The sequence below is a fragment of the Phaethon lepturus genome, unplaced genomic scaffold (assembly GCF_000687285.1).
Source record: "Phaethon lepturus isolate BGI_N335 unplaced genomic scaffold, ASM68728v1 scaffold503, whole genome shotgun sequence".
Taxonomy (NCBI): Eukaryota; Metazoa; Chordata; class Aves; order Phaethontiformes; family Phaethontidae; genus Phaethon; species Phaethon lepturus.
Genome location: NW_010530987.1, coordinates 12,582 through 38,876, shown reverse-complemented (window position 1 = coordinate 38,876; position 26,295 = coordinate 12,582). Strand labels below are relative to the sequence as shown.

Genomic DNA, 26,295 nt, shown 5'->3' with positions numbered 1-26,295 from the left:
TTTGTTCTATAGCACTATTTTTCCATCTATTTTATCAGTGGTATTTTATTGCCCCTTTTCATACGTTGGTTGCTGATGAGTACAAAAGGGAGATTTACTGGCAGCTTGCACTTGGCTAAATACAGTCTTGTTTTTGATTGAGGCCATGATGGATATATGAACTTGGCTGAATTGCCATTTGACCTTTTTTGAGAAACTTATTTTGGCAGGCAGATGGAGGATAATATGTTACTGGATAAAATGAATGACTTTGTTTAATATGAAGGAATTTTAATCTCTTGTGTTTTCTGTCTGCGGATTTGGAAATCAGGTGTAGGTTGTAATACATACACCGTGGAATGATTCTGTTCTTACAACTCACGTGAGCAGATAAAGAAATGTGGAACCTATCCACACAGCGTATCTCCTAAAAAGAACTGACTCCCACTGTAGTACCATGAAAACTTTGAAAATTCCTTCAGGACACTACAACTTCTCTATTGCTAATTCTTCGCTGGTAGTTGTGTTGATGCAAAAACAATCTCTTGTCAGAGTAATGAAGTGTAATGCACTTGCAGTGTGTTAATACTTGTCCTCTTTCAGATCTATATGGTTTATCATAGGAAAAGGATGATTAATGATTAAAAAGCAGACTTTGCACTTGTGTTTATGCATGAAATAAGTGCACACATTAAGTGTTCAAACCCTCAATTACCGTTTGTTCTCTCTTTTTTTTCTTTTTTATTTTTCTTTGGTGTTCTTTCCCCCTCTTTTTTTCTGGCCCCAGGAAGATGCAGCAGAGCCGTGGTATTCTCGTCAAGTGTATGCAAGATATTGGAAACACTATGACTTAGCCATGCGCTGGATGCGTAGGCACCAGAAAGCCTACAGGAAAGCCATGGAGTCATTGTATCACCTATCATGGCATCCCCCTGGAGTGTTTCCAAGTAGACGCTACTCAGATTGGGATGGGAATGATCTTCCACATACCCACAACTATTCTTGCAGCTATAGCCCACATGGCAGAGCTCAGTACCATGCAGGAGCTCAGCAGTACACAGATGCTCACCAAGAGAGGGAGGATACTGACAGGGACTCTGAAATGGAGGAGGACTCTGAATCTGAAGGGGAAATAGAATATGACTTGAGTAACATGGAGATCACAGAGGAGCTTCGTCAGTTTTTTGCACAGACAGAGAGGCACCGCGAAGAACTGCGTAAGTCCATGCTTGTTCTGTGTTTTCTGGTATTTCGTGGCCATAACATTGAGTGATGGCGATGGCTTCAATGTTTACAGGTTTTGTAATAATTCACAGAAATGGGCATTGCAAGTGAGCCAGCGAAAAAGAATGAAGCAGGCAAAACTGGTGGGTGCACTTAAGTACTGTTTGTAAGAAATAAGTGTCAGAAAATGTTTGAAGGTTTTTCAACCTTCAGGACATGGTCTAGGGGACATGGTGGCGCTGGATTAGTGGTTGGACTTGATGATCTTGAAGGTCCTTTCCAACCTAGTGTTTCTGTGATTTCTGTGATTTCATTAAGAGAGAGAAAATTATGACTGCAAAGATGAGAATAACACACTTGTCCAGAAGACAATATTCCTCTTCAGTGGTGAAGGAAAAACTCCAGGATTTTTATGGTTAAATCTAGTTAGCATGCTATATGTCTGAGAGGGGAACCCAGAGGAAGTGCTTTACTACATCACTAAACCCTAGAGTAAGCCTCAATGTATTTTATAACATGGAGCAGCCATTTTGTTTGTTAATCTTTGGCTAACCCAACAGTAAAATTCCATGACCTTTTTCTTCTCCCCATGCATCCCTAGGGTACTCTTCATTCAGTACTATACCACAAGTTTCTCTTTGTTTTGCATCTTGATCTGGACCCAAGTCCTTAAGCAGGGAATATAAGCCAAAGACTTAAAATTTTTCTCAGGTCTTGGTTCTCAGAGGTATTGGTCATCTTTGTTTCTGTGAAATCCTTAAAAGAAATAAAAGATTATTTTGTACTTTATTGACACTTTACTGCATATACAAATGTTGCAGGCAAATTTATTGTATGTTTTAAGAAAGCAGCATGGTGAAAATAACTTTTCCCACATGACTCCCAATAGGAAATACTCTGAATGTTTAATAGAGCTTTCTCTGCTTTCTCTGAAAGAGGGAAATGTTGTAAAAATGCATAATAAAGGCAATGATTGGGAGGGAGAGAGAAAAATTGTGTTATTTTAAGTTCTTTGATCAGAGGCTATCTGGTGAGCTGAAACACCTCAGCTTAATTTCACGCTTCCCATCAGTGTGATGCACAGTTGATCTGGTTAGCAGAGGGAAGTGAGTTAAGTAGCTCAGTGGTAGTGCCTGACATGCATCCCTTTCTCATTGTGCTTTTGCAGAAGGAGCTTGGTGTTCTCTGTTGAAACATTCCTTTGATGGATGGTACAGAATGCTTTCAGATACTCAGCTACTTCTACAAATGCAATACATTTTCTTTGGATTTATTTTGTCTTTATGGTTAGTGGTGTTTAAAGGTGTGCAAGTGATTAAAATGCTATCCTGGAAGTTAGGAAATCTGGGCTCAGAGACGTTCTCTGTCACAAATATCCTATGTAACCTTGGTATAGCTATTTAATCGCTTCCTGATCCCTCACTGGCTGCTCTTGCTAAAAATATTTCATTCTTTATGGTGAGCAGACGAATTGGGAAGAGGTCTGTGAGTCAGAATACAGATCTTTTATTCCTTTCACCACGGCGGTACATGGAGCCTTTTGGAATAATTAGGTCTCTGCTGTGTGCCATGTACTAGCCTAGTTCTGGGTAAGCGTAACTCCATTCACTTCAGCAGCACTATTCCAGATCTTCATGCAAATCTAAGCAGAATCTGGTCTTCAGCTACTGCATGCCTCAGTTTCTTTAATAGTTTCCCCTATTTAATCGCTTCCTGATCCCTCACTGGCTGCTCTTGCTAAAAATATTTCATTCTTTATGGTGAGCAGACGAATTGGGAAGAGGTCTGTGAGTCAGAATACAGATCTTTTATTCCTTTCACCACGGCGGTACATGGAGCCTTTTGGAATAATTAGGTCTCTGCTGTGTGCCATGTACTAGCCTAGTTCTGGGTAAGCGTAACTCCATTCACTTCAGCAGCGCTATTCCAGATCTTCATGCAAATGTAAGCAGAATCTGGTCTTAGCTACTGCATGCCTCAGTTTCTTTAGTAGTTTCCCTGATAAAGTGAGGATAGTAGTAATAGTTGTCTGTAACTCCTCAAAGCATCAAAAAGTAAACAAGTACTTGATTTAATTGAAATTTAAAACTGCCACAAAACTCTTGGGTGAATGGTGCTATCTAAATGCTAATTTTGTCACTAATTAAAAATACAGTATAATCTCTTTCAGAAATAAGTTTTTCTTGTGTGGTGGTAAGAAAGGAAAATAGATTATTTTTTTAAGTCTTTTGAAGTTTCTCAAAAGAAAAAAACATAAGCAGCAGGAGGAGGGGAAAATCATTGTTTCCCTGATGGTGTGGAAATGAGCTAATATGGAGACTGTATTGAAGGCAGTACCACTCTCCTTTAGGAGGTAGTGTTATTAATTTTCCTGCATGCTGTTTCTGAACAAAATTAAATTTAGGGGTTCATTAAGCTGCGATTCATAATGATGCTATCACGTTATATCTTTCGTACTGTGCTGAAGAATGATTGTCATTCTGTATCGATGCTCAAGAAGATGGAAAGAATACATCCACAAAAGAAACCCACTGTGACCCAAAGTCACAGTCACCCAAGTATTTCCTCTCTGATGCCTTTTCCTTTTAATCCCAAACTGTATGTCCTGGACTGCCTCTCACACCTTAAGAGCATATTTGTAGAGAAACTTGGGCACTGTAAAGCTCAGTAATGCCTGAAATTTAGGCATCCATTTCTGGAAGAGATGTTTGTAATGTTGAGGTATGAGTTTTAAGTTTTCTCTAAACTGAATGAGAATATTTGGGCATGTCAAAGGAGAATACCAATAGTGACCTTGATGATCAGTTGAAGCCAGCTGATATGGAAAGTTGAGGGCAAGGCTGTGTCTCATGTTTTCTTTCTCTGGCATAAATAAGGAGTTTCAGGTGGAGTTCACAGCCTTTGACCCCTACACCTTGATGTGCACCTGGGAGCGTGCACCTGGGAGCAGGCACCTGGCTTGCTCTTTTAAAATGAATGCTGTGGAACACTTTGATATATGTATATTGACAGGTTACTGAAGTGTGAGGCACGTGGGAAAAGAAGAGCAATGGGACAAATAGAAAGGGCATTTTGGCCCATAAGGAAGGGGATACCAGTACAGAGGAGGAGGTCTGATCTGTCTTTGTGAAGGATGACTTCCATTAGTCTGGTGTTTTTCTAGCCCTGCAAAATTAGGAAATACTACGTGGCCTTAATGCAACTATTTTAGACATGCATAGTAAGAGTCTTGATTTACAAGTAGCTGGTTCCCAGGCACGAGCCATGTCTCATCAACATGTAGAAGGATAATCAAATGGACTAAAATGAATCCTAGCTGATGTTAGACTCTTCACTTCTAATGCCTGATCTAGAGTCTGCTGGAAGTAAATGTGATCACAGACATCAGAGGAGAAGATCTTGCAAACTGTGGAAGACTAAAATAGGTGTGAGATGAAGGTGGGAAAGGCATTTTTGTCTGGATGGTGAAATACAAGTATTCATGCTAATTGGAAAGAGAAAAGTTTCAAAGATAAGAAAGCCATGATGTCAGATTAGCCAGAGAAGGAAACTTCAGGTTTATTTCATTTTTCAGTAACTATCACAAACTTGACGAACAAACAGATTCCTAACTGAGATTTTTTGGTTTTGTTTTCACAGTGGTCATTTGCAATGATTGTCTGACTTGCACAGTAAAGCCTTTGAAACTGGCAAACACTGAGCCTTGCTGCATGATTTAACACTTCAGCAGTGATGCAGTTGTTCACGTACAACCTCTTTTAAACCAAACTCTTTTTTTTTGTGTTTGAATTCATGTCAAATTCTTACTAGTTTTTATATTCATGTCATAGAATCATAGAATAGTTTGGGTTGGAAGGGACCTTTAAAGGCCATCTGGTCCTAACCCCCCTGCAGTAAGCAGGGACATCTTCAACTAGATCAGGTTGCTCAGAGCCCTGTCCAACTTGACCTGGAATGTTTCCAGGGATGGGGCATCTACCACCTCTCTGTGTTGCAGTCAAGTGATGTGTTCCTGGAATGCCCCAAAGTAATTGTGAGCAGTGTTTTGCTGAGTCTGTATGGAGTCAAACATTAGTGCGCTACAAACTTATCTTGTATTCTAGATACACAGTGCGTTTGGTTAAAATCCTTACGGACAGTTTTAATTTCATTCCTCTTCAGTTGTTTCTTTATATGGAATCATAATTATCTAGTGATTGTATTTTTTAGGGGGTTTTCTTGTCAGGCTAGTCTGTTGTTCTGGTTCTTCGTGTAACTGGTGATCCTAATATACTGTGCTTCTTGGGGATATTTTTAGTTGCATTTAAAAGTCTTCCCTCTGGCTGTTGAAAATCATGAAGTTACTTTTCTGGGTTACCATATCTGTCAGACCTAGGTAGTGTACTGAATTCTGTAAGCATCCTAGATGTAAAGGACAGAATATAGTAAGTTGCCTTTTTATATTTGCAAGAATTAAAACGACAAAAACTAAGAAAAGAAGATTCACAAGCCTAACAATTCAGTAAATAGGCTAATTGCACATATTTATTACACTTCTAAACTTAGCCTTTGAAACATGTAGTTTGCCCTGATGCCGTTTTTCTTTGTTCCCTTTCTACATATAACAGAAAATTGCTACTGTAATTGAGTGAATACAGCATTGCGAGTACACTGAGAACTATTCTGTAGTAGTCAACAGGCAATGAGACAGTGTCCTTTATTTAAAAACAAAGAAAAGCAAAGGAAAGTACCATCATGTCAGTTCATTACTGAAGGATGGTAGTCTGTCAGTTGTTAATGCTGTGACTAGTTTTTTCCATTAAAGCCTCTGTTTGTATTGCACACATATACCCTCCAGCTTTTCCCAAAATAATGTTGTCTCAACTTAATATTTTCATGCCAGATGGAAAACCTTTTAAAAAATTGAAAGGAAATGGTGAATGAAAATGTTTGTTTCAGATCTGCAATTTGTAGGTTTTTTTCCCTTGGGTTTCTTTTTCTGTGAAAGATGATGGTTTCCACTGCATCTTCTGTGAAGAGGGAGTAATGGAATTTTCCATGTTTTGAGTAGTACCAGATCCATGAAGCTTTTGGTTTTAAGGCCCATGTGCTTCACTGGAAAATAGACTTTGATGCAGGTTTTTTGCCACCATGTTTTCCTTCTTTCCTTTGCTTTTGGTAAATGCATCTCCCTGATCTTTGTCTTGTCTTTTTCTCCATCAGACTGTAGTTCAAATTCTTATTCTTGGTCACCAGCATCTTTTTTGTTTCTTCTTCCCTACCCTAAACTGTCAAAGCAGTGTGGATGGTCACCTTACAAATCTCTGCTTAACCTCCTTGGCTTTGTCAGTCTTCTTGTTACATGAACTTTTACCACTATCTTTGGAAGTTGAACTGCTGACGCTTCTGAGAAATGCCTTTTAAATAAGAGTGCTCTCTGCAGTATCTGTGGGTGCTTCAGAGAAGCTTTTGAAGCATGTTCTTTTGTGAACTGAAGGAGAAATGTGAAAGGCTCTCCTTTTGTACCACATCTCTGGTCTTGATGATTGAACCTTTTATTGTGTAGCAGCAGAATCTTCTCAAGTGCACACACTGTGTCCAATGTAGAGGCTGTATTGCTTGGTACTGGAAGCCAACAGCTGAGAAAATGCCTCCCTGCTAGAGAAATAAGGAAAAGTGCCACAATTTTCACTGCTTTAATATTGAAAATAATCTGTACTTGCAAAAATAGAAGGACTGAATTGCTTTGGAGAGCAACAGCTGGGCACAGTTTTATATCCGTTTCATAAGAGACAAGATTATCTTTGTACTAAGAGTATCAATTTAGGAACACAGCCGTTCCTAGAATATGTGATAGTCAAGAAAATGTCCTTGGATCTCATACTAGAGACAGAATTTGAGCTTGGAAGAATGTACAGCTTTGCTGTGTGGACCTATGTCTTTCCTATCAATCCAACACATTTTGCCACGAATGGACATTGTGCTGTACAGGTGTCCTTCCTGCTACAGGAATTAATGGAAGAGAGACACTAGAAAGCTTGAGGTGCTGCTGAGCAAACTGCACTTTCTGTATCTCTGGACCAGATACAGTCAGAAATGGGTATCCTCTGCTGCATGCTCAGGAGAGTTGTGTGAAGGTTAATATATAGAACTGGAAGTTATATGTGAAGTTGTTCTTATTTGTTATGTGCCTCAGGCTGAGACTTTGACAGTGTTGGCAACTCCCAAAAGTACGCAACTGCGGGGCCAGGCTTGTTTTGCTGCTGAGGGTTGCCCCAGGTTTCAGCTCTTAGGTGATATCTGAGGGTGCTGTGGACCACTCTGCCATGTGTGCAGCCTGGACAGTCGGGTGGAGCTGGGGCCTGGAATGCTACTGCCCTGTCTGCCAGTGGCTGTACTGGGCTCAGTTCTTCTAAGCATGCTGTGGAGTACTGGTATTTGAGTTACAGCAGGTTTATAGCTAGGAGCATGGGAGGAGAAGCTCATGTAGTTCAGTGTAATTGGAGTGTAGACATTGCTTTAAGAGGAATGCCAAGATGTCAAACACCTCTATTTCCTCTTACATTTGATGGAAATGAAGAATGCCTCAATAGCTGTCTTAATGTGAAAATATGTCTTAAACTTTGGAAACCTGTGTTTGAATTTGTCACCTTTTATTTGTCTCTCTAATGTGTTCCTGTTATTATAGTGGAGATAGTACATACCTCAGGTGGCTTATTGAGAGGCTCAATTTGTACATATTCAGCAGGAAGTAAGCAAAAGCCTCAAGTGGTAGAATAATGAACAATATGGTCTGAGAAGAGTTGTTCATTCCAGACCTTTTGCGTAACAGTTAAGTTAGATGTCATCCCTATGACCAAAAGGCATCCTGTTGACATCATCTTCACTGAACAAATACAGGATATGAGCTACCCTTTCTCCCAGAGCGCTATTATCCCTAAGTTATTCATGAGTCAGTAAGAGAAGTCTAGTAATCTTGCATTGTTACAGGTCTTAGTAAATGAGTGCTGTGGTAAAATTCCTTCTGACTGGATTTGTCTTGAGGATATGAGAATAAGATGTGCAGGACACAGATCATTGCTCCTCTCAGCTGCCTTTGTCCCTCACCATCCATGTGCTAGATCTGCTTTTGATAGCTGTTTCTTAATAGTTGCTTACCTCAGAAGGATCATATACATGATCACTTTCATAGCTGTGATGGATTAGCTATTGAAACTTTCGCTGTACAAAGAAAATACGTGTGGTAATTCAGTTTTAGGTCAGACAAGCAGAGTGTCAACGCCTGTTCTGTGCCTGTGCAGTTTCCAAAGCTTGAGGGTATTGCTGTGACATAGCTGGGCTCTGCAAAGCTTTGGCAAAGAATCACCAGGCGGACCCCAGGGCTCAGAGGCCATGTGTGGAACAAGGAATTCCTCCCCAGTCTTGTTGTTAGAGCAAAAATAGCTTTCAGAAGGCTCTTACGGAAGATTACTTCATATGGGAACAGTTTGGTGTGGGAAGACACAGACCCTACTTACTCAGAATTGGTGCTGGTAATTTTTTGAAGGCAGGTCTGCCTGCTTGCTTATGCCATTAGCATCGGCAGCTGCTCTGAGTGGCTCCCCTAGTCTTCTCTTCATTCTTTGTCCCTGCAGGGGAGCCTGTGAAAGCAGCTGCAGCTACTGTGGAAGAGAGCAGGTGAGACCATGCTGACAGGCACAGCTCTAGGGAAAAGTGGCATAAAAGCTGCTCTGTACTAATCACTCGTCTCGGGCAGTCTGTCTTCACAGTTTATGCACTTTTCCATTTCCCCTAAAATTCCTTGATTACTAGTTCCATCTAGGTGCCACGTGCAGCATTTTTGGATCTTTAAATGACTTGGGAGAGAACTCTGTCTCAGTTCTGTGCTGATAAATCTGAATTCATCTGCCTTCAGTGTGATACTCGCAACCTTGTAAGTGACAGTGACAGTGTGGGCTATGAATGAAGCATTTTATAACACAACGTTTCTTTTTATATCTACCTGGGGGAACTGTTGTTGTAGCAAGAATGTTTAAAAATTTCAGGGTGTACAGCACTGGAGTAATTGTGAAAAGCATATGTCAAAGACCAGGGTGGAAATGGATGCAATGATGTTGTGTGCTTTCTGTGCTCTTTATCTGTAAAATCTGTATCAGGAATAGTGTGGCCAGCAGGAGTTGGGAAGTGATTGTGCCCCTGTACTCGGCACTGGTGAGGCCGCACCTTGAATCCTGTGTTCAGTTTTGGGCCCCTCACTACAAGAAGGATGTTGAGGTGCTGGAGCGTGTCCAGAGAAGGGCAACGAAGCTGGTGAGGGGTCTGGAGCACAAGTCTTCTGAGGAGCGGCTGAGGGAACTGGGGTTGTTTAGTCTGGAGAAGAGGAGGCTGAGGGGAGACCTTATCGTTCTCTACAGCTCCCTGAAAGGGGGTTGTGGCGACGAGGGTGTTGGTCTCTTCTCCCAAGTAACTAGTGATAGGACAAGAGGAAATGGCCTCAAGTTGCGCCAGGGGAGGTTTAGATTGGATATTAGGAAAAATTTCTTCACTGAGAGAGTGGTCAGGCATTGGCACAGGCTGCCCAGGGAGGTGGTGGAGTCGCCATCTCTGGAAGTGTTCAAGAAACGTGTGGATGTGGCGCTTCAGGACATGGTTTAGGGGACATGGTGGCACTGGATTAATGGTTGGACTTGATGATCTTGAAGGTCCTTTCCAACCTAGTGATTCTGTGATCTACAACAGAGTATGGCAGCAAAATATCTCTAGCGTTACGCATTTTAGGTGTCTCAGTTATAAAGCAAACCTCTTGTACAGATTTGCTTGGAGACATATAATTTACCCCTGCTAATTTTAATGGCATGCTGTTAATGCCAAGACTTCAAAAGCACTGTTTGCTTTTCAACATCTCTCACTGTGCCTCAGTTTTATCAGAAGCATCCAGATGGAATTCACGTCCATCATCATTAAGGAAATGTGGGTGATGTGGAGGCAGAAGCTAAGAGTTTGGAGACTTCCATCTGCCTGGGTCTTTTTGAAACTCATTTCCTCACACGCTCAGAATCAAGTGAGAGAGACAGAGACTGTTAGGCTACCCATGTCAGACTTGGGTGGCCGTTACAGACTTCCATCATGACCTCGAACATGGCATTGGGGACTAGACCCACAAAAGCTTTCAACATAGGTGGAATTTAGAAACAAATATCTGAAACAGTAATATTTCTCTTCCAACCATGCCTTCCAGGAAGATGGGAGCTAGTCATTTATACCCAAAGGAGGATGCATCTTAAACCCCAAGGCACAAGGGAACATTGTCATTCTTACCTTTTCCAGTGGCTGGGTTAAGCACCTGTCCCACCTTGTGATATGCTCTGCTGCAAAGCCCATTCCAAAGAATCTAAAGCACCTCCTGCTTTAGGAATTTGTGTCTATTTTCTTTTTATTTGAACCTGTAATACAGGGATTATAGCACTTCCCTATCTCTCGGGAAAATAGAGAAAGTTGATATGACAACACACCAAGAAACAGTTGTGCTACAGGCATATGAAATACTCAGTACAGATTGATCCAGCTGTTCATCAGTGTTACAATTGTTATTGGCCTCCAAAGCACCCAAACATGTTTATCTGGATGTCAGAGCTTCCCCCTGATATTTTCAAGGACATATGTCGAAGTTGTCAGAACACTGCTCTGCAGTACACTGAGAAATCACAGAGGCAATGTAGAATTGAGAGTAAATCTTAAATGGATATTTGTACTCAAATTAGATTTGTGCTGAAATAAATAACATGGGTATTTACTGTTGTTTGTTATCATTCACATTGAGCTGAGTAAGAATCTCCAGGGTTTAATTTCATTTGTGGTTGCTGAAGTGGTGGTTGTTGCTCTAAAAGTCAGCTCTGTATTCACAGAAATTGGAGAAACTTTGCCAAGGAATATAGGTCTCCAAACAGCATGCTGGTCCTCAGTTTTAATATGGTTGTTCAAATACTAACAAGCCAATACTGCTGCTCTCTAGCTCTGCACAAGTCTTGCAGAACACCTTCATTTCTCTGAGGTCTGCAATTTCTCCTGTGGTTGCTGAGCAGAAGGATTGGAAGACTCGCTTTAAAATTCATCAGTTGTCATTGCTTTGGGATTTTTGGCCACTGGTATTGTGGGGAGGAGGCTGAAAAATGGTAGAAGAGTCCAGACTATGGAGACAGTACCATGTGTGGAATATAGGTCTCCAAACAGCATGCTGGTCCTCAGTTTTAATATGGTTGTTCAAATACTAACAAGCCAATACTGCTGCTCTCTAGCTCTGCACAAGTCTTGCAGAACACCTTCATTTCTCTGAGGTCTGCAATTTCTCCTGTGGTTGCTGAGCAGAAGGATTGGAAGACTCGCTTTAAAATTCATCAGTTGTCATTGCTTTGGGATTTTTGGCCACTGGTGTCACACCACCATGTGTGACATGTTGGTGGAGGAGGTGTTGAGGTGGTAGATAGCAGAGCATCTGGATGGCTTTGGAGGAGTGCAGGAAGGATTATCTGCCTTTTGATGATCTCTCCATTTCTCAGTAGGTAAACTGGTGATGTGTAGTTATTTGCATTCTCTGCTTTTGCATTCTTCCCTTGGCGTTACTTACTGACCTGTGTCCAAACAGGTTGTCAGGCTAGATGGGCTTTTAGTCTGATGGCTCTCCTCATGTATAATCTTCTCTTCATCAAGCCACTTCAACACTTCCTTCACATGTGAATTGTGCCATTGAAGTGACAGAGGGGAGACATGGAGCTCCCACTTGCTAAGAAGTACAATTTAACTTTCTGAAGGGCAGGATGCCAGCTGTCCTTTTGAAAGGAGGCCACACTCAGACTTCTACTCTAGCAACCAACTCTGGAATTATTTCTAGTGTCAAACATTTCCCTTTTGTGCAAGTTTCCAATAGATGCACGTCTGCAGATTTTTTCTGCATGTTTTCCCAATGTTTTTTCTTGTGTTTTTAATACTGGGCATAGCAGTTATCCTCATGTATGTAAGTCTGTTTCATTTGATTTACTAGAATGTTGAAACGGGCAATGAGAGACTCAGAAGGTCAGAGGTAAACTAAGTTTCCAAAGCTACCCCTCGGCCCTTTCTTTCACAAGTTCTGTTACGTTTTGCTGATTCCTTTAGTTTGACCCTCTTTCCAGATGGGTCTTTCAAAATGATTGGTCAGGCAGCACACTGTAGTTCAGTAACAGCATGCAAAAAAAGCATATTTACTTGCTGAAATAAATATTATCTGGATCAGAGATTGTTATTTAATTCTGCATAACTGCAGTAATACTAACTCATGGACCTGCCAGTTAGGTCAGTTGAGTATACAGCCTGAGTATGCTTCCTTTCAGAAAATCAAAGACATGGTTACAGGTTGCTCTCAAAAATTTTTTTCAAATCTTTTTTTATAAAGTTTCGGATTTCCCTGCATATAGTACTGAGTTGCTTTCTCATGTCATACAATAAAACAAAGTTGAATTCAGCAATGTAGTCTATGGCTGGAGTCAAGAAAGACATTTCAATGTAAAGGTCAAATGTGTGAATTTGATTAGAAGACTAGTACAGGCTACTTCTTTTTTTTTTTTTCCTTGCCTGAAAGCACCAAGCTTTCAGTATTATTTAGCTGTCTAGTGCCCTGTACATCATGGAACACTTTCTTCCAAGTGCCTGTGTTTAATTTCTGTTCAGGGCACATGTGAAAAATGACTGTGAAACTCATGTTTCTTCATTGTGCTGGTTTGCTTTTAAAGAAGCATTTTTAAATTTGAATATTTCCTTGTTCAGTCTCCTCTGAGTGTGCCATATATGCATGTATGTGTTTATATGGATACAGTTATATATAGATTTAAGTAATCCTTCTGTTTACTCTAGCACTGCTGTCTTTGTCTGGCGTCAGCATTGTTGCCATCAGCGACAGATTGGAGTTGTTTTGGGGGATGGGAGTGCAGAGTCAGCTGGTCTGTATTTAATCTTATTGATATAGACTTGATCCTTACTAGAGGCAGCTGCCAGTGCCTGATCCTGTACTAATGTCTCAGCAGTGGTCGGTCAGCAGCCTCCTGGCTGTTTAATTCTGTCAGATGACACAAACGTACAGTCTGGACACCTTGGTGTCTCTGGTGTGGTACAGACCCCTGGTTACCCCGGGCTTGCCTGTGTGTTTTCTATCCTAGATGTACATACACCTAATTATGAATTGCATGTAGAGCATTCAGATTTCTAGAGCAAGCTTTCACCTGAAGTTCCACTGGGATAGCTGGTTGCTTCATGTTTATGGAGTTTGATTGTTTCAGTTCATTTTATGGTTGGGATAAGAATATCCCTTCTTAAGGGTTTCATTGTGGTAAGTAAGAGAAAAAAAATAAAAGAAAGGTGATTTGTTATTTAGCCGGGCAGTAACCAGTGTAGCCTACTGCGAGTGTAAACACGGACATGAAGGCTTGTATTGTTTCCATCTAGGATCTTTGGCAGTTTGTTTTGGAGACCACAAGACAAGCCTTTTTGGTTTTTAATCCTATTTCTAAAACAGAAATCGGCTTCTTTATTCTCCAGTTAACTATTTAACTTTCTGCCAGTTGCTTAACCCACAGATTTCAAAATAATGTGAGATAATTAATTCTTTAAAACTCTCTGTCCAATAGGAAAGTATTAGATTTATTTTACAGATTCATTACAGTAAGGCATGTGGTTAATTAACTAATTTAGTGGTACATACCACCTAGTAGCAAAGGTGGAAGTGGAACACCTTGGTTCTAACCTTACTTTTCATATAGCTTTTTATATCAAATAGCTTTCTATTCATTTTGATTGCAAAGGTAGTTTCTCTCCATTTACTGTCTTGGTAAGTAATTTTGCCCTGTTTCTACAGAGCTGTCCTCTTTAAAATGTGTAGAAGATCTGTATTATAGTGAAAGAGAAGGTATCAGACCGAGCACTTCAGATTTGCAAAATCTGTTTGCTGTCTGCTTAGACAGCCTGTTGCAACTGCATCTTTCTCAGGGAGCATGCTCTCTTACCTTGGGCTATTCCCTGCTTTTACCTATAGGTTTTCAGTCAGGCTGTGCTTCAATGAACAAGTCTTGGTGCCAAAGCTGGGTTAAGCAATTTTTCTTCCCAGCCATTCACTCCTGCTACAGTGCTGCCCCTTTAGTTCAGCATGTGTGGTGCCAAGACACTGAACTGTACCAGGATTAAATATAACTTGTTGGGTTTGGGTTGGTTGGGGCTTTTTTTGTAGGATTCACTGTATGGCCCCTTAGACAATTGTAGCAGCATCCCTGAGGGGCCTGGTAGCTGGAGCATATAGCTAAGGGAGAAGGAGGGAAGCAGAAACTGCATAAGCTGGTTTTGTAGCTGAAGGAAGAAAAATGTCCATGGAACCACGGTTTCAGACTGCCACAAGCCTGCCAAAGAATCACATCTGCTCTTACTTCAAAGCCTGTAACAGAACATTTTCTTTTTTCTTGAGAATATTGCATTGCTTGTAGATATATGTGGTGAAATATTCAATTTCTTTTAACTCATTCCCTTCTCAACTAGCAGATGGAAAACTTGTCAGTGTAGATACTTGTAGTAGTACCTTCAGCATTTTTGTTAGTTCTCTTTCAAGGTGGTTGTGACTCTGGTGACTGAGAGCTTATCATTGCAGGCAATTGTTCCCCCAAAAAGTCACTTCTATTCCAAATTAGTGTTTTCAAGCCAGCTACAGCATTTGTTTTTTCTGCATAGGTTAGGCTGCGGGCATAGTAAGACATGGTCTAGCTGTCTACACTTCTTTGAAGATCAGGCTTCTCCTGTTAAAAATGGGAAGGGGGAGGTTGACGTTGTGCCATCTGTAATCCTTTTGTTACATTTTTTGCAAGCACAAGGTTTTAAATTTAAGGAGAAGTTTAAACAGAAGTCTATTTTCCCCAAGCCAAAGTTAGAGCTAGAATGAGGCTGTTCATTCCACTATAAAATCGTTACTCTTTTCTTTCAGTATGTTTCCACAATTTCTGTAAGTTGCTTAGTGTTCCAAAATAACCCTCCAACAAGTGAGACTGTGCTGTTTCCGGCAACCCAGAATATTTTATCTTGACAGATGTGGAGGTAGGTCACAGTTATTTGTATCTCACAGGCTCCCACTGATGGAAACTCTTGTCCTGCAAAGCTTTGCACTTGATAAAGAATAATGCTTGAGATGTCAGCCCTCTGGAAATTCAGAGCTCTGTAGAAATTAAACTCCTTGAATATCCTGTTTACAAATCCTCAGATTTAAATCCTTATTCTGTTGGAATTCCTTTAGGCAAAGATTTTGGTTTTCTCCATGATGTGCCTGGTTCATGCAAGTACGGGCATAATAAAAAGGTCTGATGCTATCACTTCAGAAAAACTTGTGTACGTTTATGGTAAAGGTACTTAGCTGTTCTAGGGAGACGAAGAAGCTGGCATTTTGCATTGAGAAGCCTGTGTGGGCAGAATATTTAACACAGCAGATAGGCTTGTGGGAAGTGGCATTCAAAGAGAGAACTAGGAGATTTTAGTAGTAGAAATGGGTAGTGTTTTTAACTCTGTTAGTGCGGGCTGCTCAAGATCGGCTCAGGTAGCATTTAAGACAAGATGAGAAAGCTGAGAAAATGCACATGCAGCAGTAACAGAAAATCATTCATAATTTGAAATAAGCAGGCAAATATGTGAACAGGGGTATAGGTCAGTCTGAAATCACAGAAAAGGAAAAACAGATGAAGACTGGGGAAAGTTCAATATCACTGAAAGTCGGTAAAGGCTATTTGACACTTATGGGGAGCAAGCCCTTGGTCTCTTTCCATAACTACCATCATGTGGGCCAGAGCCCGGGAACGTGGCAGACTGGAGAGTGTGTTCACCTAGAGGCTGTGGAGAAGGCTGCCTATATAAGAAATGTCATCAGATTGCATGTGGTCACTGGCTAGAGTGGGCCAAGGGTTGGATGTATAAATACTAAGAGCTAAAAATGGTATAAGAAAACATACAGTGCTGGGGATGAATCTTTCAGTGCCTTCATTAAAAATTCAACATAGATCATTACCCTCCTAACTTCTATCTCCTTTTAATGTTGAAAAGTCTTTCCATGGAGACTTCTCTCCAAATAAGACAATTTATTTGGGTTTTGGTTTTGAGGTTGTTTTTTTCCTTTTATTTTTTGTTTGTTTGTTTTTTGTTTTTTTAATAAAAGGATGAATTCCAGACAGGAATTTTTTTTTTATTACTACTTAAGCTTCTCAAAGGATATTACAAAGAAAGAAAACCAAAGAGGATCAAATTTACCAAAAGTATATGACGTTTTCCTTTTTACAAAATAAGCGAAACAAGACATCTGAGTTTCTAAGGGCCTATGGGGAAAATAGCTTATGGCTTGAAGGGCTTAGGTCATAGTTTTGCTGAAAGTATGTAAGGGGACATTTGTGTGCATATGAAGCCCCAAATGCGGTGAATAGCTAAGATAGTAGTTGCTGTTTATCCTGCTTTTGGCACTCCCTGAGGATGGAGGTAGTTGTCTATATTTGCTCACTTTTCAGGTCGTATACCCCAGATTAAAAATCATCCATAACAGGTGGGAAAAGTGTGTGTGGGGGGGGTGAAGCAACAACCCAAAACCTTCTTTCAAAAGGCCTGGAATCACTGATGATGTCCCATGATGCAGTATGAGTTAGGTAGAGATCTCAGTATTCCTTAAATATGAAGAAAAAAGCCTATTTACTGTGTTTGGAGAAAGATGTCTCAGCTTTTTTTGGCCAGGTCATGATGACTTCCCAGCAGAACTGGACTTGGTAGGAATACATTAATTTTGAAAAGAGCTTCAAGAGAGGAAGACCATCTTTGGGAAGCAATGGGAATGACCAGTTAGGAAAATGTCAGCAATGTGTTTCCTTTGTGCTGTAACCAACCACCACTGCAGCTGCCTGCCTGCCTTGTGAACATTTGCAAAATACTGTTCCATGACTTGGGGGAGGTTGCCAATAGTTGAAGCTGAATACTGTAAAAGAAAGCAGATTTATTTTAGTCTGTGTGAAGTGGAAGGAGGAACTACTTAGAATTGTGTAAAAAAAAAAAAAAAATTATTTGTTTCACATTTGTAACTTGGCAGAACAATGACTTAAGAATTTGGAGTATGAAACTCTGATTTGAGAATGAGCTGGGGATTTCATTGCTGTAGGCTGATAATTAGTGTTTTGATAAACCTTGCTACCTAATTCATGGACGAATATTTGGTGCTTGCTTCAGAGAAATTCTGGTTGCCTCCATAGGTTTTGGGCTATAGACACTTTATAATTTTGTTTGTTTGTTTTTTCCATTGTCAGATGCTTGTTGTCATCTTTTTGATGAAGAGGTTGTTGCACATTTAGCTCAAGTTGCATTGCTTTGTATTGTTTTTAAAGTAAATTTTGAGGTAATAGAACACAGACTGCTGGAAATAAGAGCAGTTCTACTTCCCCGCCCCTGCCTCAGCAAAGAAAGTTTAGTGTGTATCTCAATGGGACAAAGCTTTCTCTCCTATCTATTTCTTATGTCTATGTTTGGCTGGAAATACTGCTTGTGGGAAAGCAGTAGTTTACATACCCCTTTAGTTCCATGGCTTCTCTTTCCTTGATTGTCTGTGACAGCAAATAGTGCCGTCACTGACGGTGGAGTTTGTCATGGTAGTATCTCTCCACAAATAACTGATTTGAAACTGCAACGTATTACACACAGCTACAGTGGTATTACCAGCAACAGCTGCCATGTTCTATGCTCAAATTTAGCCTTTGGTACAAAAAGCTGTGGGTCCCTGTAGCAGATTTCTCTCCCAGCTGCCTGGACTCTGTAGACCTGACTTATGTGTCTGAGACTCTATTTTTAGTCTCGGGGGAATTTTTTAACCAGTAGCTATGGAATAGTAAAAGGTTAGAAAGTTAAGGGCAGTACATCTGATTAGTGTGAAGTAAAACATATACTGCAGACATTCATTAGGTAATTTTGAGAATGGAATTTAAATTAGTATTATTTTGATTGTTACCATTAGGATCTGTGGGTTTATGAACTACTTTGTGCTACAAAATGGAGATTGACGCACGCTAAACTGTAATCCAGTCATCCAACATAAAGCTTCTGCTAGAGACCCATTTAATTTCCAAACAGGAGAATTCATTATCTATCTCCAGAGAAATTAGTTTTTCTTAAGTGTTATTGAGTGCAATGAACTATCAGAGAGCATTCTACAGCAGGCGAGGAAGCAGCTGGCTCTAGCATGCAGCTATGGTACTAACGAATAAAAATTTTCCCTGGGCCATACAGAAGTACAAGGCATTATCTTTGTGGCACAAGAGCATCAACAAATATGGGTTTGATTTCCTGCCCTGCCAGAGTTTTGGTGTGTAACTTACAGTGGGAGACAGTGGTTTTCCGGCGTAGATTTTTGTTTTCTGTCTAACACTATTCAGTGTAATTTACCTCAAGTTCGTATTTAAAAGCACGTTACCTAGTTGTGGGCGGTCTGGTGTCCCAGTGAGTTTGTTTCAATGGGATGCAAGTAACCTGTGTAGGCATAGCCCTAGTGCTGCGGCTTGTTCTCATAGTGCTGAGCCCTCTGTAGGCAGCGTTCATTCTTTTAATTCGGACCTTCTGGTTAAAATGGCCTGACACCAAATAAATCTGACTCTTCCAAAAACACATATGGACTCTAATGTATGTTTCCTCATGAATTCTGGCAGTGCAGCAGACTTCAAGGGTGTGACCTTAAAGCAAAATCACAGAAAGTGAAATCTATTCCAGAAAGACGTTTCTAATAACCCCTCAAGCACTTCTGCCCTTCAACTATCAACACAAAACTGTGGATGGTGTTTGAAATGACAGGACAAAAGCTTTGTGTGTCCCTGTCATAAAAACAGATGCCAGAATTGAAGTTTCTGATTATACAGTTTAAAATGTCTATTTTCTGTGAATGAGGTAGAGGGAATAATTCATTTAGTAAGGCTGACAGACAGTCAGTTGGCTGCTCTGTACAGTACTTTCCAGTGTGAAAATAAACTGCAGATGTTTGACACAGATATGTCAGGATACTTAACTTTTGGTTAGGGTTTGCAGATGTCATGTGTTTTGTGAAAGCTAAATCTCTGTTTTAGGGGAAGGAGAGAAGAGATAATGGCACCAAACACTGAGAAGCATGTCCTGTATGTGACTAATGTATCCTGACCTGTGGACACTCTGTTGCTTTTGATGTTTTGTTCTTGTTTTTTGGTTTTTGGTTTTTTTTTTTTAAATGTTCGTATTAGTGAACTGTTTCTGTGATGCAGTTTTGAGAACCATCATTTGTTATTGGTAGGTGAAGGAGTTCAACAACTGCCAGATGATTTTCTTCATCTTGTAGAAAAGTCCCCATAAGAGGCAAGTCTTGTATAGCACTTTACTGGTTTAACTGCATAGAGCATTATTATCCGTTAGAGCAGCACTCAGGAAATGGAGGTATGTTTGGGCATGCAAAATCAAGTTTTTGCTTCCCGACTGGGCTTAGCAAGGAGGATTTTTGATGACAAATTGGTCCAAATGTTTCATGTCTTTGAACTGTTTTAAATCCTCTTTAAAAGATGTGGTGCAGGGATGTATGTTGGGTGCTGTTTTGTTTTGTCTTCAAAGCAACAGCAGTAAGGCTGTCAGTTTTGAACTTTGCAAGTCTTGAGAAATGGATGAGGTTGGCTAGTTTATCTAAACACAATGCTTACAGCTATATTTCATTGGATGCACTTGATGGCAGACACATGACAGATGGATTTGTTAATTTTCATAGAGTAGTAACTGATTACATTTTCTCTTGACTGTGATTCAGCTGAAGTTGCATTGTTTCCTTACCTCAGCTGTAAAGTCATTACTTTGGAAAACAACTCTCTTGGGTTGGGTTTAGTTTTTTGGTTTTGTTTTGGGTTTTTTTTGTGGGGTTTGGTTCAGTTTGGTTTTTTGTGTGGTGTTTTTTTTTTTTTTCAGGGCATGCGTATGTTGGGGAGAAATGAAGCAATACTGATTTTTACTTGTTATTAGTAATACAGAGGTCTTCTGCAGTCTTAGGATTCAATTTCAGGACCTTCTTCCCTTCTCCCCACTTTCTTCAGCGTGGCTTTATCATGCGGCTTAGTAGGAATTTGTCACTATGCCTAATGAGCACAGCAGGATAAGTAATATGCGATTTGTTTTCTATGTTGCAGAAGTTGGCTATACCCTAGAATGTGTGGTTCCCGGCCCTCTAGACCCAGCACAAATGTGAATATGTTATATTTGAAAAGTTAAAATAAAATGTGACTGGTTGATAGCTCAGTAATTCACATCTCTTGTGGTTGTTTTGTCTAGGGAGACAGCAGCAGCTGGAGGCTGAGCAGCAGTACGTGGAGGCTGATCAAGACCTTCACAGAAGGACGGGGCGTTCTGTGCAGCCACCTGCAGAAAGACCTGGGGAAAGGCGAATGGCAGAAATGAAGAAGCTGTATGGTGCTGAAGCTGCCAAAATCCAGGCAATGGAGGCTGCCATGCAGCTTATATTTGATAGAAACTGTGACAAAAAGCAGCCCAAATACTGGCCCATTATTCCCCTTAAGCTGTGAGTACCTGGGCTGTGCTCTGACGTGGCGCAGTGCTGTAGGAACGGATGCCTCAGATTGTGCTGCTGAAAGAACACACCGCAAATGTTGGTTTTGCTTGGGCTTTGGGGCAAAGGCCGGCAAGGGCAGCATGTTTCTTTGCCCTGTGTTTCATTTACACTGTCTGTCAGCAATAGTCCCAGTCCATTCTACTTACATACAGTTGTCAAGTAGTAATAAGATACCCACCTGCCCTTGACCATGCTTGCCAGGAACATAGCAATATGTATACTCAGTGAACTGGGAAAACTTAAAGCAATGCCAAAAAGAAAAAGACTATATGAATTGTCTGCTCTTCCCATTTAGGAAATTGAGTAGTCCCATTTTTCAGTCTTATTTAACATAGTAGCATTTGGATCCTGTTTAACAGAGCACAGCTTGAAGTGTTATGTCTACTAATCTTGGATTTTTTTGAGAACTGGGAGCCCACTGGCCAAGATACAACATATCAAATTACTGTAGCCCAGCCATTTGAATTATTTTTCAAAGATTTATAATAAAGCAAGAAGTTTTTCTTCCAGACTGATACTTGTTTGACAGGAATTAGACTCCAAAGCAAAAATTATATAGAAAAATGTTTTAATGAAGGGGGTGGGGGGAGTGAGGGAGAAGCCTGGTGTGGCCCTGTCTGTTAGAGATCTGTTTCGTAGAAGAGAAACTTAAGAGGACAAAGCAGTCCTACAGTGCCTACAGTGATTTTTGCCATTCTAATAAAAAGCATCTAATTACTTTGAAGCCTTAAAGAAGACCTATTAGTTTGATAGACTAAGGGTACATCTGTGCTGTATATGGAGGTGTGGAAGCCATGTAGCTCTGAGGGCTATGTTTATTTTAGGTGCAGCTTTCCAACACTCACCTGCATATTACATGCAGAAAGCTTAAACATAGGCAAGTTAGATGTCCCTCTGTGTGTACTCATCCATCCATACAGGCTGTTTGGCTCCACTGATGTCACTTTACTTTTGGTGAGTTGTGCTTGCCCCACAAATAGCTGACCAGGTGGAGTGAGGCACACAGGTGGTCTATGAAAGAGAGGCAGAATTGACCCCTCAGTACTGGTGACTCCTTAGAAAATGGTACCCTGAACATTTCCAAGGATTTTCTTCTGAGCACTGCCACTGTGTATCATCGTGTGCTGAAGGGCTGTAGTTTTTATTAAGCAGCATTTCCATGTCAGGGCAAAGGAACCTTTTGCTGTTTTAATTGTGACAAATATTCATGTGCGTTTTTGGCAATAGAGGAAGGTCACAACTAAAATGCTAACTTCAGTTCATGCCTGTTGTCTAGTATATCTCTGTAGCATGTGTAGATTTGTAACACACACCAGCAGTTGCTATGCCTTCTGCAGCAGAAGCAAGTCTGCAGTGCAGTTTGGAATATCTTTGGTTTTATTAATAGTTACTATGTTTTTTCAAAGCAGCATTTTCATTTCAGTTCCACCTCCTTCACTTTAGGTGTGATAAGATGGAGTTAAACTGAATGCTGAAATTGAAAGCCCCCAGTCTCCAAGAGTTGTGTAAGGCAGGAGAGGGAAAAGGGTTATGAACAGTCCTGCTCTTGTTTTTGGCAGATTTTGTCAGAAACTCAATGTTTTATTTGGGTTTCCTTTTGTTGACCAAATAAATTCTCTTCATAACACCTTGTAATTTATTTTTATTTTTTCATAAACAAGCTTCCATACTTCAGCATTCCAGTTCTCAGATGCTAAAGCTTTCTTTTAGCTGTTGCATTGTTTAAGGAAGGCTGAACTTAGAGCAAGGACAGTTTTAACATATTGAGAAGCACAATGGAATGCCAGTCAATACCACACACGCATGGTATGGTACAAAATGAATGAGAGGGCTGTTGCATCCACTGGGGGAAAACCCTGTCCCAGATTAATGTGCATAGAACTCTCTGTTCCTATTTAAAATAGGTGTGGTGATGATGTCTTCCCTATGTGGTTCAGTACAGAAGAAAGAAAGGATGGGTAGGACTGGGCTGTTCTTACTTTTCAACACAGTTCTCAGTTCTTGCTGTGGTTGTTTCTGCATCCAGCTCATTCTGCTTGTAGAAGAAGAAATTCTGGTCTCCAAAAGTATTTAGAGACCTCATACAAGACAAACATTGAATTCCTTTTCTACTTCAGATAAAACATAAAAGAAATTTCCTTGCCCTTGGATATTTTAACTAATTCTAGGAGGGTTTAATATGCTTCATGAGGTTGGAAGTAGAGAGAACTGGATGAAATGTTCCCTAGGAACTATGTACTAAGGCCTGAAAGGGAGGAATACATTATTGTGGACTTAAGAGTTGCTGCCAGATAATCTCTTTACTGCTCCTGAATTTCAGGGGACAGACTGTTGCTGGTAGTTGGCCAGATGTCCCATTTTTCTGGTAGTTCAGTGGAACTTTGAGATTTTGTGTTGTAGTTCTTTTACTGAATCTCCCTTGTCATTTTACATTTCTAAGAAATATCTCGCATAAAAACATGTGATCATGGAAGCAATGTGCAACTGAAAAATGCCTGTTCAGTCAGAATGCCTGTAACATTCACCTTTCTTGCACATAGGAATTACAGAATCATTTAGATTGGAAAAGACCTTTAAGATTATACTGCAGTCGTCAATCATGGGACCATGTACACTTTCTTTTTCCCCCAAATACAATGTTATGCCAGCCTCTTGACTAGAACACACCTGTGATGTTGCAGACTTGATTATTCCTTGTCCAGAATGTTGCACCTTTGCTTTCAGTTATGCCAACTGCTTGTACAGTCCTGCCCAAAGGGAATGCTTTGCTTGCTGGTGGTGCTGTTTATCATGAGCTTTTCCCAGCTCCAGTAGAAGGAATTACACCCTGAAGTTGCAAGTACAAGTTGTCATACATTTATTCTTAATTTCAGAAACTGGTTTCCTCATTTACTACATGCAAATATGCAAATCAGCCTCATTTTCAGAAAAGGAGTTCCTGATAGGTTGAAGACACTTTGAAGATTGTAGAAAAATGCTAATATGTCTTTTTTATTGAAAGCATTCTTAAATTTAAAAAAACCTTTCAGAACTGGCACAGTATAAATTTAACATATAAATGAAGCTATGACCTCTGTGTTTCCTACCAAAAGAAAAACTGCTTACTCTTATGCATTGGTGACATTGTCAAGAACACTTGTCCTTTTAGAGTTATTTCCCAGCTGACAATTTAGTATGCATGTGTATACAGGCAAACTGAAAAGAGATTACACAATTTTGATGGGCATAACTTTTCTTTTAATCAACGTTATTGGTAAGTATTCATCATTTTTGATGGTAGTCTTGTATAATGTCTAGCTACAAACATCTCATACTTAGAAGAAACTTTAATAAAAAGCAGCCTAAATTTCTGTAGCAGCCTTTGTGAATGATAAACATGTATATAATCCATACAGATTTGTTCACTCATGTCTTTTTCTCTTTGCAAAAGCTTCTCGCTCATTCATTGTATTAAATATTTTTGAAATATTGGCATCTTCATCTCTTGTTGCATGAATAGGAGTCCAGCTCTTTGAATAGAAATTGAGAAAAGCAAGACATTTTGATTCAGCTGCTTAAATTTGGATTTCTAAGTATGATTTTTGGCATGCTGGTCTGAATATTTTAGATGAAAGAATTACAGAGAGGCCAAGATTATTGCCCAAAATGTGAAATACAGTCTGTCAAAAGTAAACATCCAGAACCATGTTTTCCTTCTGGTGTCTTAAAAGCGTAAGTTACTGGGGAGTATACTGTTCGATAAATAATACATTCATGCTGTGACAAAACTCTGTCTTCATGTTTGTGTGCTAGTTCATCAACTGTTTACTTTGTCTAACCTGCTCTCTTGTCTCTTGTGGTCCTGCCTGGATAGTCCAAAGGAAAGAAGTTCTCGTAGGCTTTCTCCTAGGTAGAGTAGCAGCCTGTGAGGGAGTCTCAGCCGCTCCTGAAGGGTGCTTATAGTTAGAGAATGAAGTTCGAGGCCTCACATCCCGTCGTATATTCTTACATAGCTGGAGTTGCTGAGCTGCTGTGCAGAGGTGTGTGCAGTAGAGCTGTGGGTAGGTGATAGACCGTGATGTTGCTATTCGGGTATTCTCTTGGGGACCTGGCTATTGTAGCGGAAGAATTGCCTGGACTCAGAGGCAATTTTGAAATTGCCATTCTTTGAAATAGGCGAGCACACATGCATCAACCTCAACTATTAATTTTGGCAGAGCTGGAGCAGCACAGGAGTCTTGCTTGACCAAAAGTGGAGAAAGCATTGCTCGTCTTAAGCTTTTAATGTGTACTTGAGATTCTCTGTGGATGGATTCTATTAATTACACAGTCACAGAAGGATGTTCTCCCCTGTAATCATTAATCCTTGTTCTAAGAAAGCGAGCAAACAGAGCAAATGAGAACATACATAGTTTTTGAAGAGAAAATACTTTTCAGCCTAATGATGCCAATACCACTGCTGGTTTCCTAAACTACACGGAGATCTTTTTCCTACAAAGCCTTTTGAAAAGCCAGAATACACAAAACTGCTATTCCCCTGACTGTTGTTTACAGATATCCCAAAGAAATGCCTTTGTGGGGTGGAAGGCATGAGAAAAGTGGAAAGGATTGGTAGGGATTTTTTTCAAATAGAGTTCAGAGTGGTCCTCCTTAATTTTTAGACTTCCTTTTAAATAAAAGCAACAGTTTACCAAAATCTGGGTTTAATAAAGATGTTAGGCCAAATTCTATCAAAGGCTGTTAAAAATTGAGTTACACCACTGTTTTGGGATGTCCCTAAGCTGCACCTTACTGGAAGCTGAGAACGGGTAACAAAATATTACTTTACTCATGGAATTTTCTTATATTGTCCTCTAGACAGCTGCCATTGAGTGATGGCATAGGAAGATAGTTAGACCTCCGATCTGTTTATAGTGACTTCCAGAATATTTCCACATGCTTACACTGAAGATCAAGATTGAAATATCAGTCCTGTGGTTCAGCTTTCAGCCATCCCATGCATCCTTTTTCATAGGTACAGAAACCGCCCATGTGCCTCAACTCCACCAAAATGTATTGCCGTTGAGGTCTCTCAGCAGCTCTTAATTGCATGATCACTCCCTCGCTGTAAGTCAAAAGGAGCCAAGTTGGTAGAGCCCTACTGCTAAGCTGTATAATGTAACCCGGTTTATTTGTCATGAAAAGGATTAGGGGAACCACTCGCACAACTGGATGAGCAGATCTATGGAGGTGACAAACTCCACAGGCAGGAGCATTCATAAGGCAATGTTGCCACAGCTAGAAGAGAATGTATCAGCACATTTTTGTAGTACTGGGAACCTTCAAGGATTTTTTTTCCTGCTCTGGTATAAAAACAATCCCTTTGCATTTCTTTCATCAGGCATGTTAGCCAGCTTTCTCTTATCACAAAACATCTAGAAAAGCATGCGTTTATTTTCCTTGCTGAACGCAGAAGGTGACGCTCATTTTGGGAAAACTCACAGAAG

At 40.3% G+C, this 26,295-nt stretch overlaps 1 protein-coding gene across 1 annotated transcript; it reads left to right on the top strand.

Moving 5' to 3' along the window:
* The first annotated feature begins 760 nt into the window (after positions 1 to 760).
* On the top strand, positions 761 to 20,817 carry GEMIN8 (gem (nuclear organelle) associated protein 8). Its single transcript, XM_010284400.1, has 2 exons — positions 761 to 1,196; positions 20,533 to 20,817. Exons 1-2 carry the CDS (start codon positions 836 to 838, stop codon positions 20,781 to 20,783), a joined length of 612 nt encoding a protein of 203 aa, XP_010282702.1. The 5' UTR covers positions 761 to 835; the 3' UTR covers positions 20,784 to 20,817.
* The last annotated feature ends 5,478 nt before the right edge of the window (positions 20,818 to 26,295 follow it).